The sequence below is a fragment of the Malaclemys terrapin genome, chromosome 3, assembly GCF_027887155.1.
Source record: "Malaclemys terrapin pileata isolate rMalTer1 chromosome 3, rMalTer1.hap1, whole genome shotgun sequence".
Taxonomy (NCBI): Eukaryota; Metazoa; Chordata; order Testudines; family Emydidae; genus Malaclemys; species Malaclemys terrapin.
In genome coordinates this window covers 90,358,684-90,379,471 of record NC_071507.1, presented here as the reverse complement: position 1 = coordinate 90,379,471, position 20,788 = coordinate 90,358,684, and the positions used below count along the sequence as shown (strand labels likewise).

Below are 20,788 nucleotides of genomic sequence, written 5' to 3'. Positions count from 1 at the left end.
TGTTTCTGTTGGTAAATACTAATATAACAAAATTATCCATGTTTGTAATTTAGAATATGTTGGAAGAGGAGGAAAGCTACCATAATCCATTTCCACTGGTTTCTTGATGTATGACTTAGCTAGGTTTCTTACGTATTTTAAACTGGATTTAATAATGTAAGACACTGTAGTACAATATGCTATTTTAGTAATTTACTAAATTAACTGATTCTGAAATGAGGGAGCATCACCTATTAAACATCTAACTCAGGAAAAAGGAGCAGAACACAGGACTGGCTTTGAATTTGAATGCGGCTCTCCCTCTGTACAGAGTGCCACAATGAGTAAAACTGGTATTTTAGAAATGGGCATGGAAAGGCACTCTGAGATGGAGTGCATGTGGAAATAAATTTGTTACAGCTACTCTTCAGGGAGACCTATTCCCAGTGTAGCATTATAACCCCTTGACTTGCACTTATGGAGAAGTGAAGGTTGTCTTCCCTGCTGCTCCCCTGGCGCCATGCAGGAGTCCCACAGAATGAAGTGGCACTCGCCATAGGCTCCCCACATAGGCCCTTATAGGGCTCTTCAGCCCCCGACTGCCTCTATCCCCTGTGACACCTGTGAGGCTCACTGTGTGTAGTGGGGGCGACAAATACCATCATCTGTAAGCTTTAAGAGGTTCGTCAGGGTTTCTAGCCTCCCTCTTGAAAACCTTAGAAGTCTTGTGTGGCCTTGCCATGAGTCCTGGGAGGTTCATGCCCCTTTTATAAGCCTGAGGAGGCTCTAGGGAGACCTCTGGAATTCACCCCACAAGCCATTGGAGACAGTGGTTAGCAGCCTGCCAGCCTCCTACCTTCTGAGTCTTAAGAGGTTCATCAGCTTTAGCAAGCCCCTCAGCCCCTAATAAGCCCAAACTGGCTTATTGTTCTGAGCATAAGTGTATTTTATAATGATTGCTCAGTGCTCTGGATGGACACCTTTACAACTGAGACTAAAGGAAATATTAGCTTCTACTCCCAGCCTTTGTAGAGTGTGACAGTACAAAGCACCTGAGGAAGGGCTCACCTTTGGCAGATGAGGATTCAGGCCCCGATCCTGCAAGCTGATCCATGTGGAGTCGGACTCTTGCACCCATTGCAGGATGAAGTTTGTTGTTGTCATGCACTGAGACAGCTCTTTTCATGTTTTTTCTGAGAGTACACGCGACATTAGACTGACATTAATAGAAGAAGGCAACAAACACAAAATGGAATAGCAATCTAGATGTGTTGGGCTCAAGCCAAACCCATTGAAATCAGTGGGAGTCTTTCCATTGACTTAAGTGGACTTTGGATCTGGCCCTGAGGGTGGGGTTGGAATGTTATTAGCCTATCAGCAATTCACTCTGTTGTCCCTAAGTAATAATGCATGCATTGACCAGATTTCTTTCTTGAGTTTGAAAATGTCCCTGTGCTACTGTACTTAGCACTCACTAGGCTCTTAAAAGAGAGTTTTGCACCATTTTTGAACATGTCTGCAAATCCTGTCAATTTAAAAAATGTATTCTGGATGCCAGGTAACCTCCTCTAAAGATTTATAATGGATGGTTTCACATAAAACAGACATTACTGTTGGCTACTGGTACACTGCCGAAAATTCTTGGCCCGGGCCCGGTGAATTATGGCACACTTTCCATTGTGTTATGCAGACAACTAAAGAATTACATTGCCTATTTGCTACAGACAAGCAGAAGTGCAGACAAATTACTTCTTTTGACATACTTGCACACAACAGATAAAGGGTTTATAGGGAACTTCCCTCAGCCTTCTTAATGATTGATCATGTCCCAAGAGAGGGACTGATACAGAATCCATATAAATCCATCAGAAAACTTCCATTGGCTTTAAGTGCAAGACCTGTCCCAGAATCCATGTAAGCACATCTTAGAACATTGTTCTTTGAATAGCAAGGAGAAGCTACCTACCTGTTCGGTCAAGCACCAGATCTTGCTCTCTTTGAAGTCAAATTAAATTTTGCCATTGATTTCAATGGGAGCTGGATTAAAGCTTTCTTTGTTATGGCCAGATTCTCATGCCCTTACTCATGTTCAGTAGTACCTTACACCATGAGCAGTCCCACTGATTGCAGTAAGCTAGTACCTAACTTAAGTAAGGCATCAGGAACTTGCCCTTATTTGTGGGTGTAAATAGCACATCTTAGGCCTGGTACTCATCTCCTTTGCATCAGTCAATGGCACAAAACTTGTGGGCGTGAGAGAAGAATTGGGTCCAGTGAAGGCTTAGTCAAGGTATAGTACTGACAGTAGGGCAATTGTAGAAATAAGCTACCAAAGTTAGTGGTCTGTCTGTCTCTGCAGGTATATGTCTCCAGTGCTGCTGCAGTAGCAGAACAAAGGGGATAAAAATAAGCAGTGGTGAGGATAAATCTCAGAGGGCCACATCACCATTGTTTGAACTGGCACACCTTTTGCAGGAAATGGCTCTGCGCCTGCAACTATGGCCCCGATCCAGCTCTCACTGAAGTCAATGGAAATGCTTCCATTAACTCAATAGGACTTGGATCATGCAGGCCCTAAACTGCTATTTTTTTTTTTTTTAATTTCCGTTCCATAAATATTTCACCAAGGTGATACAGTGAATTAAGCTTTGGTCTGAAAACAACTTTTCTTGGTATTTTATTTCCCGTATGCTGATGTGGCACCGGGCTCATTACAAAGGCTGAGGATGACAGAGCGGGTACGCACCAGGAGAGTTGTGGTCTAATCTGATCCATTTCCATGGTCTGGTGGGTCGTTAAGGCGCTGTTTTCTTTTCATTTCTTGGAATAGTGGTAGCCTCCATCCCCCTTTTCTCTGGAATAGCAGATTGATGGCAAACTTTGCATTATACAGATTAATGAAAAGATTTTATGTGCTTGACTTGGCTGGTTTACTTTCTCCTCTTTCAAATATACTCTGCTTCATAATCTGTACATTTCACATTGAATGCAATTTTAAAATGGCATATCAGAATTATACCAGTACTTAAAACAGATGTATGAAATGAATTTCCTCTTGAGAATGGTAGAGAACCAAGTGAAAAATAATAAACACTGCAAGACACATGCTAATGATGAGTTATCATACTGTATTTGTTATTAACATTTATTATTTAGTAACTCACTTAATAGAAAACACTGAGATACTTTCCCCCACCATTACTAGAGACAGTGATAGAGAGCTGCTGTCAGAACACAGGAGTGGGGCATCAGTGGCTCCAGGCGTTTTAATCCTGGTTATGACTTTGAAGTTGAAATCCTGGCCCTATTGACGTCAATGAGAGTTTTACCATTGACTTCTATGGAGCCAGCATCTCGCCCTGACACTCTGTGACTGTGGGTAAATTACTTAGCCTCTCTGACCCTGTTCCCCAAGACATAAAATGGGATTATCTACAGGGTTGTTGTAAAGACTGATTGGTTAATGTTGTAATGGGCTCTCCAAATGCTAAGTGTTTTAAAGTAAACATTTTCAATGGTGAGAGGAGGCCAAGCCAGTAGGTATTAAGATTGTGGATACTTTTAAAAGGGTTTTATCTCACAATTGGAATTACCTTTAAAACTATCCGTAGAAGAATGAGAGAGAAAACTTGGTGGGATTCTTCTTTCATTTATTGATTCATTTTGCTGGGTTAGAACTACTGCATTTCCGTATCCTTCTGGTAGCTCTGAAGATCTAATCCACTTTAAACCTTGTTCTAGAGGCCCGACCTTGCATCCACCTCCTTTCCAGCAGAAGGTCATTCATGCCACTCTTTACAAGTTTGGGGGAGGAACTTTTGCAGTGTGGAAACACAATTCCCTATCCTGGCACTGAGTTCTCTGAGCCTCTGCAGCATAGGTAACAAGAGACTGGGACCAGTAGGTAAATCAGGTCCCGTGAATAGTAGTGCAGAACATTGCCACCTAGCAGCCAGGCTGACCCAGGTACTTTTTTTTTTTTAAAGAAGTAGTAAATTCACATAAAGAGTGTTTTTTGTTTGTACAAGGACAGCTGAGCATACCTATGACTCCAGTATTATAGCGGTAGAGTTTATATTTAAGAGAGGTTGGAATCCAGCTAGCACTTGTTGCATTAGTATTCAATTCAACAGAAATATCTTGACGGTTTGAGATTCCCTCAGGCCCTGAGCCCTGTCATGGTAGTTGCAATTGGCTGGAATGCCCTTGTTGTCTCTAGTGATGAACTTATTGGGCAGGTTGCAGAACATTCTTGGTGGCTCTGGATTTTGATCCTTCTTGCAGGCTGCCAATGCATGAATTTGGCAGCTTTTGAGTTGTGGTGCAAGCTGCACCTGACCTGTCTAGCTATTAAACCAGAGGGCAATTGATTGCAGTTAGGAAGCAGAGAGTGGCTGGTTAAACCAAAAGGGGATTTACTGTTGGAGGGTGGTGAGTGAATCAAGCAGTTTGGTATTAATATCCATTTTATTTGGTCTTTCATATTAGTTATTTTAACTTTTGCACAAGTGCCCTGATCCCATCTGATGGGCACATAATCAATCAATCAATCAACAGATCTTATTTGATAGCTGAAACTTTCTATTTTAGTGAACAGATCATCCGTTATCTGTACAATATAGACTGCAATTTATTTGTTTTATTTTGCAAGCATAAAAATGACCTCAATAATATTTTAGTTATCAGCTGACGTTTACAGTCCTTTCTGATGAGTGTTTTCAATCAGTGTGTTATTGTGTGCTCATTATTACTAAATGACAGAAATTGATCTCTACTAGTTTTGTTACATTGCCCTTCCGCACATGGCAGAGTACTTAGACACACTGATTTAAAACATGTGTAGAAGGAGAGGTAGTCCAAGAGCTCTCTATCTGTTTCATGTGGATTGCATTCAATTATAGGAATATTTGCCACTAAACTCTTGCTAACTACCTGAAATCTTTGCAGCAGAATATCCAGTTTTCCAGCTCCACAGTAATACCACATGGAATGAAAACACAGAAACGTTCTTGCTGACTAAGGAAGTGAAAAGCAAACACTGAATAGTAATTATGTCCTTTGTGGTGCTAAATTGACAACTCCTGATATTTTTGTGGTATCTGACTATGATGGCTTGTTAATTTAATAGAATGTTTTGACTTGTAGGGTTCTCCCCTTCCCCCAGCTAGAGTCAGTGCTTTTTTCTGTGGCTGATCATTTTACTTTACTAGAAAACTGATGAGCTTCTCTGAAGAATTTGTGTGATTTGGCAAATAAGGCATTCCTCCTTGTGTGGCCATTGGAAGATGTTGTATGCTGCCTTAGACCTTGTGCTCTGGAGGAAGCTCATTAAATAAAGCTTTATCCCAGTCAAAAACTCTGGAAAAATCAATGGGCATTTTGACTGTGAATGGATAAGACTAGGGCCTAAGTCAGGCCTGAATTCTTGGGGCCAAGATACAGCTTCCCGTATAGGCAGATAATGTGGGGTTTCCTTCTAAAAGAGTGTGTGAGAGAAATAATCTGTAGTGCTACTCCTGACTTAACTTTAATAAATACTTTTTTTTTAATAGGCAGCTTCTTAGAAGATATCAGATGTCTGGATGCGTGCAGCTACTTCAGCTAGGGTTACCATATTTCAGCAAGAAAAAAAGAGGACGGGAGGAGCCCCGCCCTAGCCCCGCCCCTGCCCCTCCCACTTCCCGCCCCCCCAGAACCCCCAACCCTCCCCCCGTTCCTTGTCCCCTGACTGCCCCCTCCTGGGACCCCTGCCCCTAACTGCCCCCCAGGACTCCACTCCCTATCTAAGCCTCCCTGCCTCTTGTCCCCTGACTGCCCCAACCCTTATCCACACCCCCACCCCCAGACAGACCCCTGGGACTCCCACGCCCCATCCAACCACTCCCCACCCCCTGACAGCCCCCCCCCAGAACTCCCAACCCATCTAAACCCCTCTGCTCCCTGTCCCCTGACTGCTCCGATCCATCTCCCCACCCCTGCCACCTGACAGCCCCCCCCAGAACTCCCAAACACTCCCCCCCTGCTCCTTGTCCCCTGACTACCCCCTCCTGGGACCCCTGCTCCTAACTGCCCTCCAGAACCCCACCCCCTACCTAAGACTCCCTGTTCCTTGTCCCCTAACTGCCCCCTCCTAAGACCCCCCCCAACTGCCCCCCAGGACCCTACCCCCTACCTGCACCCTGAGTGCCCAAAACCTTCTCCACCCCCCCAAAAAGCCCCCCCCGTTTCTTGACTGCCACCTCCAGAACCTTCCTGCCCCCTGACCTCCTTACCCTGCTGCTCAGAACAGAGTGTTGAGCTCTGTGCAGCCGAGCGGGACACGTGGCTGAGCTCCCCAGCACAACAAAACCCGGTCCCTGGCCCTGCACAACAAAACCCGGTCTGGCCCTGCACAGTGCTGCCGGACTGGGCTGCAAGGGAGCTGCCGGCTCAGAATGCAGGGCGGATCCGGCTCCTCTACAGCTGCTCCTAAGTCCAGCCCGGGACTTCCCTGCAGCCCTCCCAGCTGCTCGCTCTGCTAATCCCGGACATTGTGAGTGCTTTACAAATTCCCCCCGGACGCTATTTTTAGCACAAAAAGGAGGACATGTCCGGGTAAATCCGGACGAATGGTAACCCTAACTTCAGCTTTACCACATCAGTAGTGCCTAACTGCACGTCCAGAAAATGGTAGCAGTATTTAAAAGGCACAAAGAAAAGGAAAAAGGGAGGAGAGAGACTCAATCCCCAGCTCTACCAAGCAGCTCACTTAGAGTAGCCACTAGCTCCAAAATTTTGAAATAAAGTATTGGGCATGAGAGGGGGTTCATAATTATGACTCCTGATTTAGGACCTGATTCAAAGCAGACTGAAGTCAAGGAGTTTTTCCATTGCTTTGTTGAAGGCCTGATTCAAAGCCCAATGGGAGCCATGCAGCTGAAACCCCCTGCATCTCTAAAATGTAAGATTAGATTTCTGTGGAAGAGTAGTGATCACGGAAACATCTCAGGTGCAATAAAAATGGTGGGCTCTGAGTTTTCACATTGCTCTGAAATGTTTTGTCTTTGGCAGTTCCAGTGTCATAGGGGGAAGTCATCTGGGAGAGGGAGACTGATAGCTAGGGTTACACGGACATGCGGTCGGCGGCTCGGGTGCCGGGCCGGGGGCTCGGGGGCTCAGCCGGCGGTGCTCGGGGGCCCCGGTGCCGGGCCGGGGGTTCGGGTGCTGGGCCGGGGGCTCGGGGGCTCAGCCGGCGGTGCTCGGGGGGGCCCGGGGCCGGGCCGGGGGGCTCGGCCGGCGGTGCTCGGGTGCCGGGTCGGGTGCTGGGCCGGGGGCTCGGCCGGCGGTGCTCGGGGGGGCCGGGTGCCGGGCCGGGTGCTGGGCCGGGGGCTCGGGTGCCGGGCCGGGCCGGGGGCTCAGGTGCTGGGCCAGGTGCCGGCGGTGCTCGGGGGGGCTCGGCCGGCGGCTCGGGTGCCGGGTCGGGTGCTGGGCCGGGGGCTCGGCCGGCGGTGCTCGGGGGGGCCGGGTGCCGGGCCGGGTGCCGGGCCGGGGGCTCGGGTGCCGGGCCGGGGGCTCGGGTGCCGGGCCAGGTGCCGGCGGTGCTCGGGGGGGCCCGGGGCCGGGCCAGGGAGCTCGGCCGGCGGCTCGGGTGCCGGGTGCCGGGCTGGGTGCCAGGCCGGGGGCTCGGGTGCCGGGCCGGGTGCCGGCGGTGCTCGGGGGGGCCGGGTGCTGGACCGGGGGCTCGGGTGCCGGGTCGGGGGCTCGGGGGACAGGCTGGGGACCTGCGGTGCCGGGGGTGGGCCGCGCCTCCTCCCCCCACACACACCCCCCTTACCTGCTTCAGGCTTCCCGCGACTCAAATGTTCGCGGGAAGCAGGGGAGGGGGCGGAGACTTTGGGGCGGGAGCGGGGGCGGGGCTGGGGGCGGGGCTGGGGCCCCTTTAAAGTGTCCTCCTTTCGGAGGCACTAAATATGGTAACCCTACTGATAGCAGAAAGCATTGGCAACACCCCTCCACTTGAGGGCCCCTCTGAGGTCAGCAGTGTCCCCAAAGTGGGCAGTGTCATGGTTCATTTCAGACCAGCCAGGGTGGTGGGGCACATTGATTCAGCACATGGAAGACCTAGCTGTGACTTAAAGCTCCTGCCCTTCCTTAGGGAGAATCCAGTCCTGAGAAGGGAGGTGTTGTTTGCATCTCTTTGCATCACCTTTACTGAATCTAGCTCCTAATGTGTATTTCAGCAAACCCCAGGCTGTCTTTTATTAGCTTCTCTTATTAATCTGCTCTCAGGAGCAGGGTGGATTTTTGCAAGCCCCAATTTGTAATGCATGATCCATTTTGTTGGGTGTCCAAAAAATTATTCCAGCTTTGTTTTGTCTTTTCCCATCCTTCATTTTCTGCCCCGCTCGTGTTCTTCTCTTTGCTTCTTCCCAACTCCACCACTTCCTTCACCCTTCCTCTGAACCAGATTCTCCACCTGCTCTCCCATTTTCATCTCACCTTAGTGTAATCATTTTCGGGGAAACTTCCCCTTCCTCTATTTCAGCCTGTCGCCCTCCCTCTGCCAAACAGAGAATTTTTTCCTTCCCTGACCCGCCCTCCTCTCTTCAGAACCCAAATTCTACTGAGCTCTAAAATGCTTTTGTGGAATACTGCTTACACCAGTATTCCACAAAATCTAACCTGTGGTCTCATTAGCAGCTCCGGCAGTCACTGTTGTGCTAGGCTGGCTTTCAGATCTTGCTAGCTTCAGGGTTTCTCTGGCATCAGGAGCACACAATGTATTTTGGGGTTGGGAAGTTCTTGGAATGTGTTCACTTTGAAATTTGTAACTGAATCAATAGCTGTGGTGGGATGGCTTGTTGGTTTTGGAGGCTTGGGTGATTTTTAAAATATTGAATTCTTCTTCTCTTCTATCCCCAGATACAACTGAATAGCCGAGGTGAATTCAGGATCTCGCTCTAATAGTGAGCTGTGCAATAGCTTTGGTCCCGGGGAATTACAAACCCCCACAAGACTCCAGATTTAGTCCTGTCCTAGGGAGTTTAGCTTCTCATGGCCAGGACTCATGTGCAGCTCAGTCCTGAGGCGTTCTGGCCCTATGGAGCTGCAGTGCCAGCTAGCCTAGGAGAATCCAGCCTGCTCTCCATAAATAAGCAGGTTTAGCAGGATTGGTGCTCAGGGTTCCTAGCCTTGAGTGCAGATACAAAAGCCAGCTGGGCTGGCGTCCACAATTATCTGAACCCCTGTCTGCTCAAAAGTGTTTGGTGCCCTTGACACCTTCAGATAATTGGGGTTGAACTGTGGCAACAAGAAATAGGTTATTAATAAAATAGGGCAGACAGGCAGTAATCCCTGGAACTAGGATGAGGAATATCTTTTAAAACCTGCAATGTCCTATTTTTAAAATCTGAATGAATGTCCTTCATTTAACAGTAGAGCAGATACACTTCTTTTTGCCTAAAGCTACATTTATTTTAAATAGAATACTTTCCATATGGCTTTCTGGTTGGCTTGGTTTCTTTTATACCCTTTGTCCCCTGGAACTCCTTATAGCTTTCCAACTGGAATTACTATGACACTAACTGGTGAAGAAAAAAATGATCCACTGTAGATTCCCTTCCTGCCACAGTCAGCCAACAAGCTTCTCAAAGGTTTAATTACATTATTTAGCTAGTGTGAGCTCTTCTTAGTTGATTCAGTGAAGAAAAGCTTCAGCAATAATGTACATTTATTACAAAATAAAGGGGAAGAGGAGATTCAGGACTTGAATTTGCTAGATTTATAGTTCTGTATGACGGGACTGTAAATTAGCACTGGATAGCATATGCGGTCTGTAAATAATTGACCTTTGAAAATGGGTTATATGGTAAAACCTGTATTAAGTGACAGCTCAAAGGAACAAGAAAAAGTGGTTGCTTGAGCAGGTAGCTTTTTAATGAGGATGACTGAGAATGTTATTTGAAAAGTGAAAGGGAATCCCATAAATGAAATACTTATTTAATATAAAAATTGTTATTTTTTTATAGAACACTTAGGACCAGGTCCACTGCTACGCTCCGGCCCATTTGCATTGTGCCAGCTACTCAAAGCAGCTGTAAAGCTGGTTTAATTTGCTGGTTAATCTGGGTTTATATCTGCTTTGTGTTGAACGACTGGTGAAAAGAAGCCACAAGTAAAAATATTTTAAAACTTTAACTTTATAAAACAATTGAACTATAAATACTTAATGAAAACAGATTAAAAATGTCAGCTGAACCATTGACCTGTTGGTCAGTTATATAATAGTTACATCAAATCAAAAGGTGTTTCAGCATAAAAACGAAAAGCAATACACAGAACTCTGCAAAGTGCACAATGCCCTGTGCCCCCAAGCCATGTCCGTCATGGAGCATGTGCTTTAGGAGCATTGAAATCCAAACCTTTTCAGATGGTCTGCTAGGAGAGCTCTGTGACCAGGTCTAGGCAGTCTCTGGTCACACTGGAAAAATGATCCCTTGCAAGTGATAATTTAACTTTGGGAAATGATTGAGATACCTAAGGTGGTTGCTTAGGGCAGATGATTGCTTAATAAAGATTGTCACAGTACTTTCATTTTCAGCACTATTGGCAGTACCTTATCATAAGAACGTACGAACGGTAATACTGGTTCAGACCAAAGGTCCATCTAGCCCAGTATCCTGTCTTCCGACAGTGGCCAATGCCAGGTGCCCCAGAGGGAATGAACAGAACAGGTAATCATCAAGTGATCCATCCCCTGTCGCTCATTCCCAGCTTCTAGCAAACAGAGGCTGGGGACACCATACCTGCCCATCTTGGCTAATAGTCATTGCTGGATCTATCCTCCATGAATTTATCTAGTTCTTTTTTTTTGAACGCTGTTATAATCTTGGCCTTCACAACATCCTCTGACAAAAAATTCCACAGGATGACTGTGAGTTGTGTGAAGAAATACTTCCTTTTGTTTATTTTAAACCTGCTGCCTATTAATTTCATTTGGTGACCCCTAGTTCTTGTTTTATGAGAAGGAATAAATAACACTTCCTTATTTACTTTCTTCACACCAGTCCTGATTTTATAGACCTCTATCATATCCTCCGTTAGTCGTCTCTTTTCCAAGCTGAAAAGTCCCAGTCTTATTAATTTCTCTTCATACGGAAGTCGTTCTGTCCCCCTAATCATTTTTGTTGCCCTTTTCTGAACCTTTTCCAATTCCAATATATCTTTTTTTAGATGGGACGAACACATCTGCATGCAGTATTCAAGATTTGGGTGTACCATGGATTATATAGAGGCAATATGATGTTTTCTGTCTTATTATCTATCCGTTTCTTAATGATTCCGAACATTCTGTTCACTTTTTTGACTGCTGCTGTACATTGAATGGATGTTTTCATAGAACTATTCACAATGACTCCAAGATCTCTTTCTTGAGTGGTAACAGCTAATTTAGATCTGTCGGAGAATAACATCGTTTTATATGTATAGTTGGGATTATGTTTTCCAATGTGTATTACTTTGCATTTAGCAACATTGAATTTCATCTGCCATTTTGTTGCCCAGTCACCCAGTTTTGTGAGATCCTTTTGTAGCTCTTTGCAGTCTGCTTGGGACTTAACTATGTTGAGTAGTTTTGTATCAACTGCAAATTTTACCACCTCTCTGTTTAAACCTTTTTCCAGATCATTTATGAATATGTTGAATAGGACTGGTCCCAGTACAGACCCCAGGGGGACACTACTATTTATCTCTCTCCATTTTGAAAACTGATCATTTATTCCTACCCTTTGTCTCCTATCTTTTAACCAGTTACCAATCCATGAGAGGACCTTCCCTCTTATCCCATGACAGCTTACTTTGCTTAAGAGCCTTTGGTGAGGGACCTTGTCAAAGGCTTTCTGAAAATCTAAGTACACTATATCCACCGGATCCCCCTTGTCCTCATGCTTGTTGACCCCCTCAAAGAATTCTAGTAGATGGGTGAGGCATGATTTCCCTTTATAAAAACCATGTTGACTTTTCCCCAACAAATTGTGCTAATCTATGTGTCTGACAATTTTGTTCTTTACTATAGTTTCAACCAGTTTGTCAGGTACTGAAGTCAGGCTTACTGGCCTGTAATTGCTGGGATCACCTCTGGAGCCCTTTTAAAAAACTGGCATCATATTAGCTATCCTCCGGTCATTTGGTACAGAAGCTGATTTAAATGATAGGTTACAGACTACAGTTAGTTATCATTCATAGTTGACCTTTGAATATGTGAGTAGCTCCTCTGAGGCCCTGATTCAGGAAAGCATTTAAGCATGCGCTTAACTTTAAGCAGTATTTAAGTCCTATTAGTTCCAATGTGACTTAAGTACATGCTTAAAGTTAAGTATGTGCTTACATGCATCCCTGCATAAGATATTTTCTTGAATTGGTGCCAAAAGTAGGCATGCTCACTCAGTCCCTCCAGCTGGGGATATTTGGATTCAGAGGGACAAATTCTCTTTGCTATTGCCTCAACCCTGAGCTCAGTAAGTTTTGCAGGTGTAACTGAAAGGAGAATTGCGCCTATGGCCTAGAGTGAAAGCAAAATTAAGGCGAGAACTTGCTTTATCTGCAGGGTGTCTATTATATACTTTCCAGTCTTTATTTATTGATTGATATTTTTCAAATTTAGTTTTTGCATTGCAGTAGCATCAAGGAGTCCCAATCAGCATCCGAATCAGAACTGGAGCCCTATGGTGCTGGTGCAATCACATCGGCTAAAGTTTTACATGTCTTTCTTCTTCTAGTATTTTTTTTACTCTGCAACTTTCTAACTTGTAGCAAAATGCTGAAAGCCACAGGAGCATGATGACCCAGAGCCCAGAAAAGACAATCTAATCCTTTTCTGAAACTTTGTGTAGACAGTGACACTTCCTTTAGAGCAACTGGATCTCACAAAGTAAATGTGCCATCTAATGAGTGTGCCTGCTCTCTGAATGGTGCTAGCAGGGATTAAAATAAAGGGAAATGGGAGGGAACACAGATCTAGCTTTTCTCCCCGGTTTGGATAAGCGACACTCCTTCCTGGCTGGTGCAGTGAGAGAAACAGTAGGGGGAGCTATCTACTTTAACTGTTGTGTACTTGTTAGCATGATACCATGTATATTTAAAATGGGAACTGGCACAAAAAAAGAAGGTAATGCCATTGGAATGAGTGACTTAGTTGCTCAAGCAGTAGTCATATAAATATGATTTCTTAAGAGGAAAGTTTCTAACTTATTAGAAATATCAAATACAATGACCTTTATAAAGTACCAGTTGTGGTGTTATCTGCATGAGTGATCATATAAAGTAAGTTTGTAATTTTGAACTTTAGAAGTCAAGCGTTAAGGCACATGCAAGAAAGCGTGATTAAGAAGCTGTAGGTGACCAGAACTACAACTGATTGTACTGGAGAGCAGAAATTGCTTTCAGAGTACATAGTTTTCTATAGGAAAGTTATAAATAGTGTAATATTTCTGTACTGTATTTTATACTGACCTGTAATACTTGCCAGAAAATAATGTACTTAGGTGCCTAAAGCCGTAGGGTGGTGGGAGGGGAAGGGAAAAGATGAAACGAGATTTGTAAGACATCCAAGATTTCTGGCAGGAATACTTGCAATATGATATGTTTTCACTTTGGATGTCATACACCATTTTGTCTGAAGTGTCTGGGAAAAATATATTGTGTTGTACTCCACTCTTGGAAAACATGTTTTTATTGGGATTGGATTTATCACAAAATTAAAAAGAGCTATAAACAGATTTTGATGTTATTTTATGGCTAAACGTGCAGACAGACAACAACTACTGCCATATATGACAAATGCATAATAGTAATATGGTGTTTTTGTGTGTTTTCTTGCTTGTTTTTTGAAGAGAAGGAAGTGCCAAACAAACCTTTGAGAGTGCGTGTCCGATCTCCAGGCAACAAGTTACCTGTCCGGTGGAAGTTACCCCAGGCCTCAGGCCTCAGGAGTCCACGCAGATCTCAAGGCTACCTCTTGGGTTATGGGGAAAGCAGCCGAAAGATGAGTTATGTTCCTCTGCAAAAACATGAACGAAACCAGGAAGCTAAGAAACTAGGTGAGCTGAATTTCCGTGCTACGGGTCTAGCTTAGTTGGTGCAAGGCTAGCCTTGGGCATCAGCCCGACAGTTCGGTTTCTGTTCCTTTTGTTGCATATACAGTACTGCACTGTGCGGTTCCGTTCCGATGTACCTTACAGTGATAGACTCAAGGAGATCAATCTATTTATTTTAACAAAGAGAAGGTTAAGGGGTGACTTGATCACAGTCTATAAGTACCTACAAGGTGATAATGGGCTCTTCAATCTAGCAGGCAAAGGTATAATGAGATCCAGTGGCTGGAAGATGAAGCTAGACAAATTCAGACTGGAAATGTGTATATTTTTAACAGTGCTCAAGAATCATAGGCCACATGTTAGTAGTTTAAATGACAATGCCGAACATGCTGATGCACACTGTTAGGGATTGATGCTGCACAATGTGGAATGTGCAAATGTAAGCACAAGGTAAAAGATGATGGCCAGGACAAAAAGTGCAGCAGAACCCGATGCTGCATTAAGGAGAGCAGTGCATGCATATAGCCACCAAGTTATTCCTGCCTAGTAGAAGTAAGGCCAAAGAAGGGAGTGCATAGTTAAGTCTCTCCTTTGCATTCTGAGGGTCCCACTTAAACCTATACTTCCTCATTCTCTGCTCACACCCCTATACTCATCAGAGGAACTGGGTGGGTGCTCAATGGGGATGAGACATATTTCCCCTCATTGCAGGTGACTATGCCATAATGCCTAATGTTGTTGGAACCACATATGGCCTCCACTTCTGGCAGCACTAGAGTACAACAACCTTGTGCTCCCTGCTGCACTTTCCGCAAGCACTTGAAGGATCAAGACCATTTGAGTCAATGGAGGAGGCTGTTAATTTCAGAGCTACTGTATTTAATATAACAACAAATGAATTATTAAGATACGCTAGAGGAACACCCGGTCGAAAAGGGACCCTGGTGGCTCCAGCAAGCACCGCCGACTGGGCCATTTAAAGTGCGGTCGGCGGTGCTGCAAGGCTAAGGCAAGGCTAGTCTCTACCTGTCCTGTCACTGCGCTGCGCCCCGGAAGTGGCCAGCAGGTCTGGCTCCTACGTGGGAGGACCACGGGGCTCCGCACGCTGCCCCTGCCCCCAGCATCAGCTCTGCACTCCCATTGGCTGGGAACTGGCCAATGGGTGCTAGGGGCCGTGCCTGCGGGTGAGAGCAGAGAGTGGAGCCTCCTGCTCCCCCCTCTGCCTAGGCACCGGACCTGCTGGCTGCTTCTGGGGCGCATGCAACGCGGTGTGCCAGGACAGGCAGGCAGCCTGCCTTACCCCGCTGTGCCACTGACCAGGAGCAGCACGAGGTAAGCCCATGCCCCAACCCTGTGCCCCAACCCCCTGCCCTAGCCCTGAGCCCCCCCCCAAACCTGGAGCCCCCTCCCACAGCCCAAACACCTAATTCCTGGCCCCACCCCAGAGCTCGCACCCCCAGCCCAGAACCCTCACCTCCCCCTGCACTCCAACCTCCTGCCCCAGCCAGAAACCCCTCCCACACCCTGAACCCCCCATTCCCAGCCCCACCCCAGAGCGCTCACTCCCTCCTGCACGCTAACCCACTTATCCCCAGCCCCACCCAGAGCCAGCCCCCCCAGCGCAGAGCCCTCACCCCCTCCCACACCCCAACCCTCTGCCTCAACCCACAGTCCCCTCCCGCACTCCAAATCCCTTGGCCCCACCCCCTATCCTGGATCTCCCTCCCAAACCCCTCATCCTCGACCCCACTCCAGAGCCCGCACCCCAGGCTGGAGCCCTCACCCCCTCCCGCACCCCAACTCCCTGCCCCAGCCCAGTGAGAATGAGTGAGGGCGGGGGAGAGCGAGCCACCGAGGAAGGGGGAATGTAGTGAGTGGGGGGGCGGGGCCTTGGGGAAGGGGCAGGGCTAGGGTGTTCTGTTTTGTGCAATTAGAAAGTTGGCAACGCTTATTGACTTTCAACATGGGGCAAGTGATACACATCATAGCACAGAACTGCTTAAACATCAAGGGATGAGTTTTAGGTCCAGATTCAGCAAGTTTCTTAAGAATGTGTCTAACTTTAAGCCTATAAGTAACCCCACTGAAGTCAGACTTAAAGTTAGGCATGGCCTGAAGTACCTTGCTGAATCAAGACATTAATTAGCAGGTAATATTTATCATGGAAGGCAAGATCCTTCTTACTATACTGAGTCAACAAGGGAGTGGAGCAGGGCTGGCTGTGTGGAAGTTTCCTGAGTCATCCTGCTGTCATAGGCCAAATCATTCAGAGAGGTAAGGAGTACACTCTGCAGCAAACTTTACTGCTTACTGCATGAGAAGACTCCAAGTTGCTAACACTAAACTAAACTGGCTCTTTATGAAGAGAACTATTTGCAGGGCTGTTGCGACTCCAGCTAGCATTCTAACTGTGTGCACACACACTGACTTCCTGGTGCTTCCTCCAAACTCTTCCCTCCTGCAACCTGTGCTCCTCCCTCCAAATTCTGTGCAAGTCACTCCTGCAGCCCAGCACGCTAGTTTGGAACCCTGTGGAGCTGCTGCTGGGATGAGATATGTGTGTGAGAGAAGCTCCCTGTGCTCTCTATCTCTATCACACATCAATATAACTAAGGGTTAATATCATCCTGCATTGTTCAGGGGCAATATCAACTGAAGTCATTGGGATTTTTTTCATTAACTCAGTGAGCACTGGATCCGGCAGTAAGTAATGATGAAAAATACTATGCAGTGTTTTAAACTGCAGCATTTGTCTTTCACTGCCTTTATTCTACAAGTCAGCTGCCATTGAGACAGAGAGAGAGAGAGAGAGAGAGAGAGAGAATGAGCAAATAATGTTTTTAAAGTAATTGGAAATTTTTCAGGAGAAAGTAAAAAACAAACAAACAAACTTCAGATTATGGGATTTATGCTACACTATTTCATTTTATAGATAGTGTACCTGTCTCTAAAATGCCATCGTATGCACCTATGCATATGAAAACCTCTAGATGTAAATGCTAACTATTTCCAAGTTACCTCTCAAGGAAACTGATTTTCCCTCCTCTAGAGATAGAATTTCCCTAATAAAAATGTGACAAGATGTCTGCTTGACAATATTGAAACATTGTTTACCATTGCTGTGGAAAAGATTATAGAAAAGTCTCTGTGCTTTTTCTCACATGTAGCATCTGAATCGGTTTATGTGGTTTCACTGCAGTCAAGGAATTCCCAAGGACAGAGTCAGCCAGTCTATAGTGCAGCTTTAACCAAGAGCAAGGTCTCAGGTATGTTGTTTTCATATTTGCAGGCAAGTTGTGGAGCCATGTGTATAAAAGTGAAATATATGCTGCTTTGTGACTATAGACTGGGACAGGAGCTGTCTCTTACTAGATTTTTGGTACAGTACCTAACACTGGGGCACTGACCCTGGCTGATGTCTCTGGTTGCTCCTGTAATTCAATTAGTAAAAAATAACAGTAGAATAGATTTGTTCATAATGGGCTCAATAGATTTGTGCCTAAAGGACTGCAGCCAGTGGCAAAGCTCCTAGTGACTATAAGAGAAAGAGCTATAAATAACTGGTTAGAATTGGCTAAATGCTTATAGAATTCTGAACAACAAAACCGCACCTTATTCTTGTACAAAGACACATAGCAGGGAGAATCATATTGCTGTGGGGTTCTCCCTGTTCTCAGTGTATCCTGTGTCATCATCTGTATTAGTCATTTATCAGTACAGTATATTTATGGTAATGTAATTGCAGCACAATTACTACTTCATTGAGATCTCCAAAGTTCTCATTACTGACTCACTGTGTTACCTTGTCATTTCAGAGGAGGATGAGCTAGAGGAGGCAAAAGACATAAGCGTTCGTGTTATGTCCTCTCAATCTGTGCTTGTTGCGTGGACGGATCCCATATATGAAAAACCGAAGAAGGTTGACCCAACTAGGTACTTTACTTTGTGGTGATGTTGTTTTCAAGATGTATACTAAATATTTCATTGTTTACAGCTTTGTTTGTCCTTTAAAATAATAAAGTGTAGTTACAGGCATAGCTTGATTGAAGGCAAAATATGAACATAGGAATTGCCATATTGGATCAAGGGTCTATATACATCAATATCCTGTCTCTGACAGTGGCCAGCACCAGGTGCTTCAGAGGATGGAGTGAGAACCCTGAAGTAGGTAGATGTAGGAAAATGTGTTCCCACATCAGGGCTCATCTAGTTCTCTAATAGTTAGAGACTGGCTTAAATTCTGAAGCATGAGATTTAATATCCCTTCCAAAATTTTGTTAGCATTAGCTATTATAACTTGGGATATTCTTGTTAACCGTATAAGGTCTCACTGCATTCTCTTTCCCCTCTACCTTAACAGTACTGGCAGCCTTAATTTGCTCCACTACATGTGTGATATACTAGATAAACTGGAGTTTTTAGTTTATGGGGAAAGCTCTCCCTGGCCTGATAGAGCATCTGACAGGGAGATACAAGGCCTCAAACTAGAAGGGTCGTAAACCTCTGCTGGTCAATTTTCAATCCAAGATTTATAAGAGTTTCTCCTCTTAGCCAAAGTAGTTGATAGAAAGACAAAATCCCGTATCTAGAAACATCTAAATTTGGGGACAGTTCAGATCCAAATTTTGGGGCTTAGGCCCCATTTCAGGGTTTAAAAAGACTGAAGAAAGTTATTGAGCAAGAATATCATGACTGATTGAGTCCAACCTCACAGATCAATCGAAATTCATAAACTCTACCTGAAGCCACCAGTTCTTAGCCCTTTCTGGCTGGAACTCAATCTTCTCTCTCAACCAGTCACCCCTCTGCAGCTTCCTGCTGCCTTTAAATCAGAGAACCTGATTCGCTTCAGGTGAGGCTCATTTTGGAATCAGGGTTGGCTTAGTCCCAGGCTCTCCAGCCCAAGGGCAAGCCACCCTGTTACAAGAAAGGAGCCATAAAGACTAAAAAGGCACCTGGCTTAAGGTGATTGACTCAACTAAAGACACAGAAAAATGTGTGCTTAAAAGATGCTAAGGAACGTTTTTATTATTACTCTTCATTTGTATTTCAGTAGCTTCTAGTGGCCCCGATCAGGATCAGGCACCATTCTGTGCTGTACACATGTGTCACGAAAAAAAGGCCCCTGCCTCACAGGCTTGCGATCTAAGTATATGACAATGGGATATATTAACTTCAGGGCGCTTGGCCCCTAGTGATATAAAATCCCACTTGGATGGGGATTGTGGTGGTGGATGGTGCCTGGAATCCTGGATCCACTGGGGGAAGCTATAGCCAAAAGATCCTGGCTCAGGAGAGTGCAAGCCTGAGATATGCTGAGATAGCTCATCCCACAGGCAGACTCCATTGGCAGAGCTCCCAGTAACCCCAGCCTCCAAAGTAAGGCTCTCCTCTCTGTCACAGCCCCTGTTGGAGGACAGCCATGCAAACGCTACCTGATTTCCCCTAGAGTGAGTTCCTCCCAGGGCGCAATCAGCTTCCATCTCATTCACCTTAGCATTGGGGGGAACCTAGATACTACAGCGATCAGTACGGTGACACAATGTCTACACTACAGAGTTCTGCCAGCACAGCTACATTGGTCAGGCACGTGAAGAGCTGTGTTCCCTGACTGACATAGCTGTGCTGGCAGAAATCTGTTGTGTAGATGCAGTTATACCAGCAAAACTGCACTTTTACTCATGTCGCTTGTTTCATTCCAGGATAGTGGAATAAGCTATACTGATAAAAGAGTAGTTTTGCCAGTGTAAGCTGCGTCCACTTGAGGAGCACTTTGCTGGTATAATATACCTCCATACCTATCCTGGTGACGTGCTCCTCGTGTAGACATGTTCTAAAAGAGATTGTTTAGCTCATGGTTGCTCACTCTTCCCCTATCACTGGATTTTTTTTTTTTTTTGCCAAGCACATTAGTAGAAAAAGGCTTGAACTGTGTTTGAGTCTAATGACTTCAGTTGATGAATTTTTGGCTCTCACATTTCCATTCCCAGGCGATATGCTGTCCGTTATCGAGAGAAAGGGGAATCAGCAAGGTGGGATTACAAACAAGTCCCGAACAGACGGGTGTTAGTGGATAAGCTGATACCAGACACTATGTATGAGTTTGCAGTGCGAATTTCAGAGGGAGAAAGGGAAGGCAAATGGAGTGCTTCTGTTTACCAACGAACCCCAGAAGCTGGTATGTATCAAAATTATCTACAACTTAACGTACCTTTTGAAAATTAGATCTACTGCAGCTACAGGTGGATCTATATTTCAGCAATGCTTTTCATGTTTTGTCTTTGAAATAGTTGCACAGAAGGTGTTGGGATGCAAACATGGGGCAAAAAAATATGCCTTTGTGTATAACCATTATTTCTGACCTTAATTTCCATTCTTCTGTATTATTTCACAGCTCCTGCAAGTGCACCTGAAAATTTAGATGTTTGGCCAATAAAAGGCAAAACAACCTCTGTCACTGCATCTTGGGACCCTCTTGCAGAGAGTGAAGGAAAAGTAAAAGGTAGGTCATTTCTGCCAGTTAATAGATTGAGAGAGAAATTAAAGACAAAGTGACCTGCAGAAATCACACTATAGTAATAAAGTTAAACTGACACTGCTGCTGTATGTAATGTACAACTGTAGGGAGCTCAAGTTCTTCAAGAAGGGACTTCCACTCTGTGGTGAGCTGAAATAAAGGAAACTTCATGCAAATAGCAGCTGATCATACCAGTAATCTTCTCTTATTAACAGTTCTT

At 45.3% G+C, this 20,788-nt stretch overlaps 1 protein-coding gene across 1 annotated transcript in view; it reads left to right on the top strand.

The window, feature by feature from the left end:
• FNDC1 (fibronectin type III domain containing 1) overlaps positions 1-20,788 on the top strand; it is a 131,361-nt gene that overhangs the window by 39,000 nt on the left and 71,573 nt on the right. Inside the window, exons 2-6 of the mRNA XM_054023134.1 lie at positions 13,848-14,054; positions 17,219-17,317; positions 17,867-17,984; positions 20,042-20,229; positions 20,446-20,553. Of these exons, the coding sequence (XP_053879109.1) occupies positions 13,848-14,054; positions 17,219-17,317; positions 17,867-17,984; positions 20,042-20,229; positions 20,446-20,553 (720 nt within the window). The remainder of the gene's footprint in view (positions 1-13,847; positions 14,055-17,218; positions 17,318-17,866; positions 17,985-20,041; positions 20,230-20,445; positions 20,554-20,788) is intronic.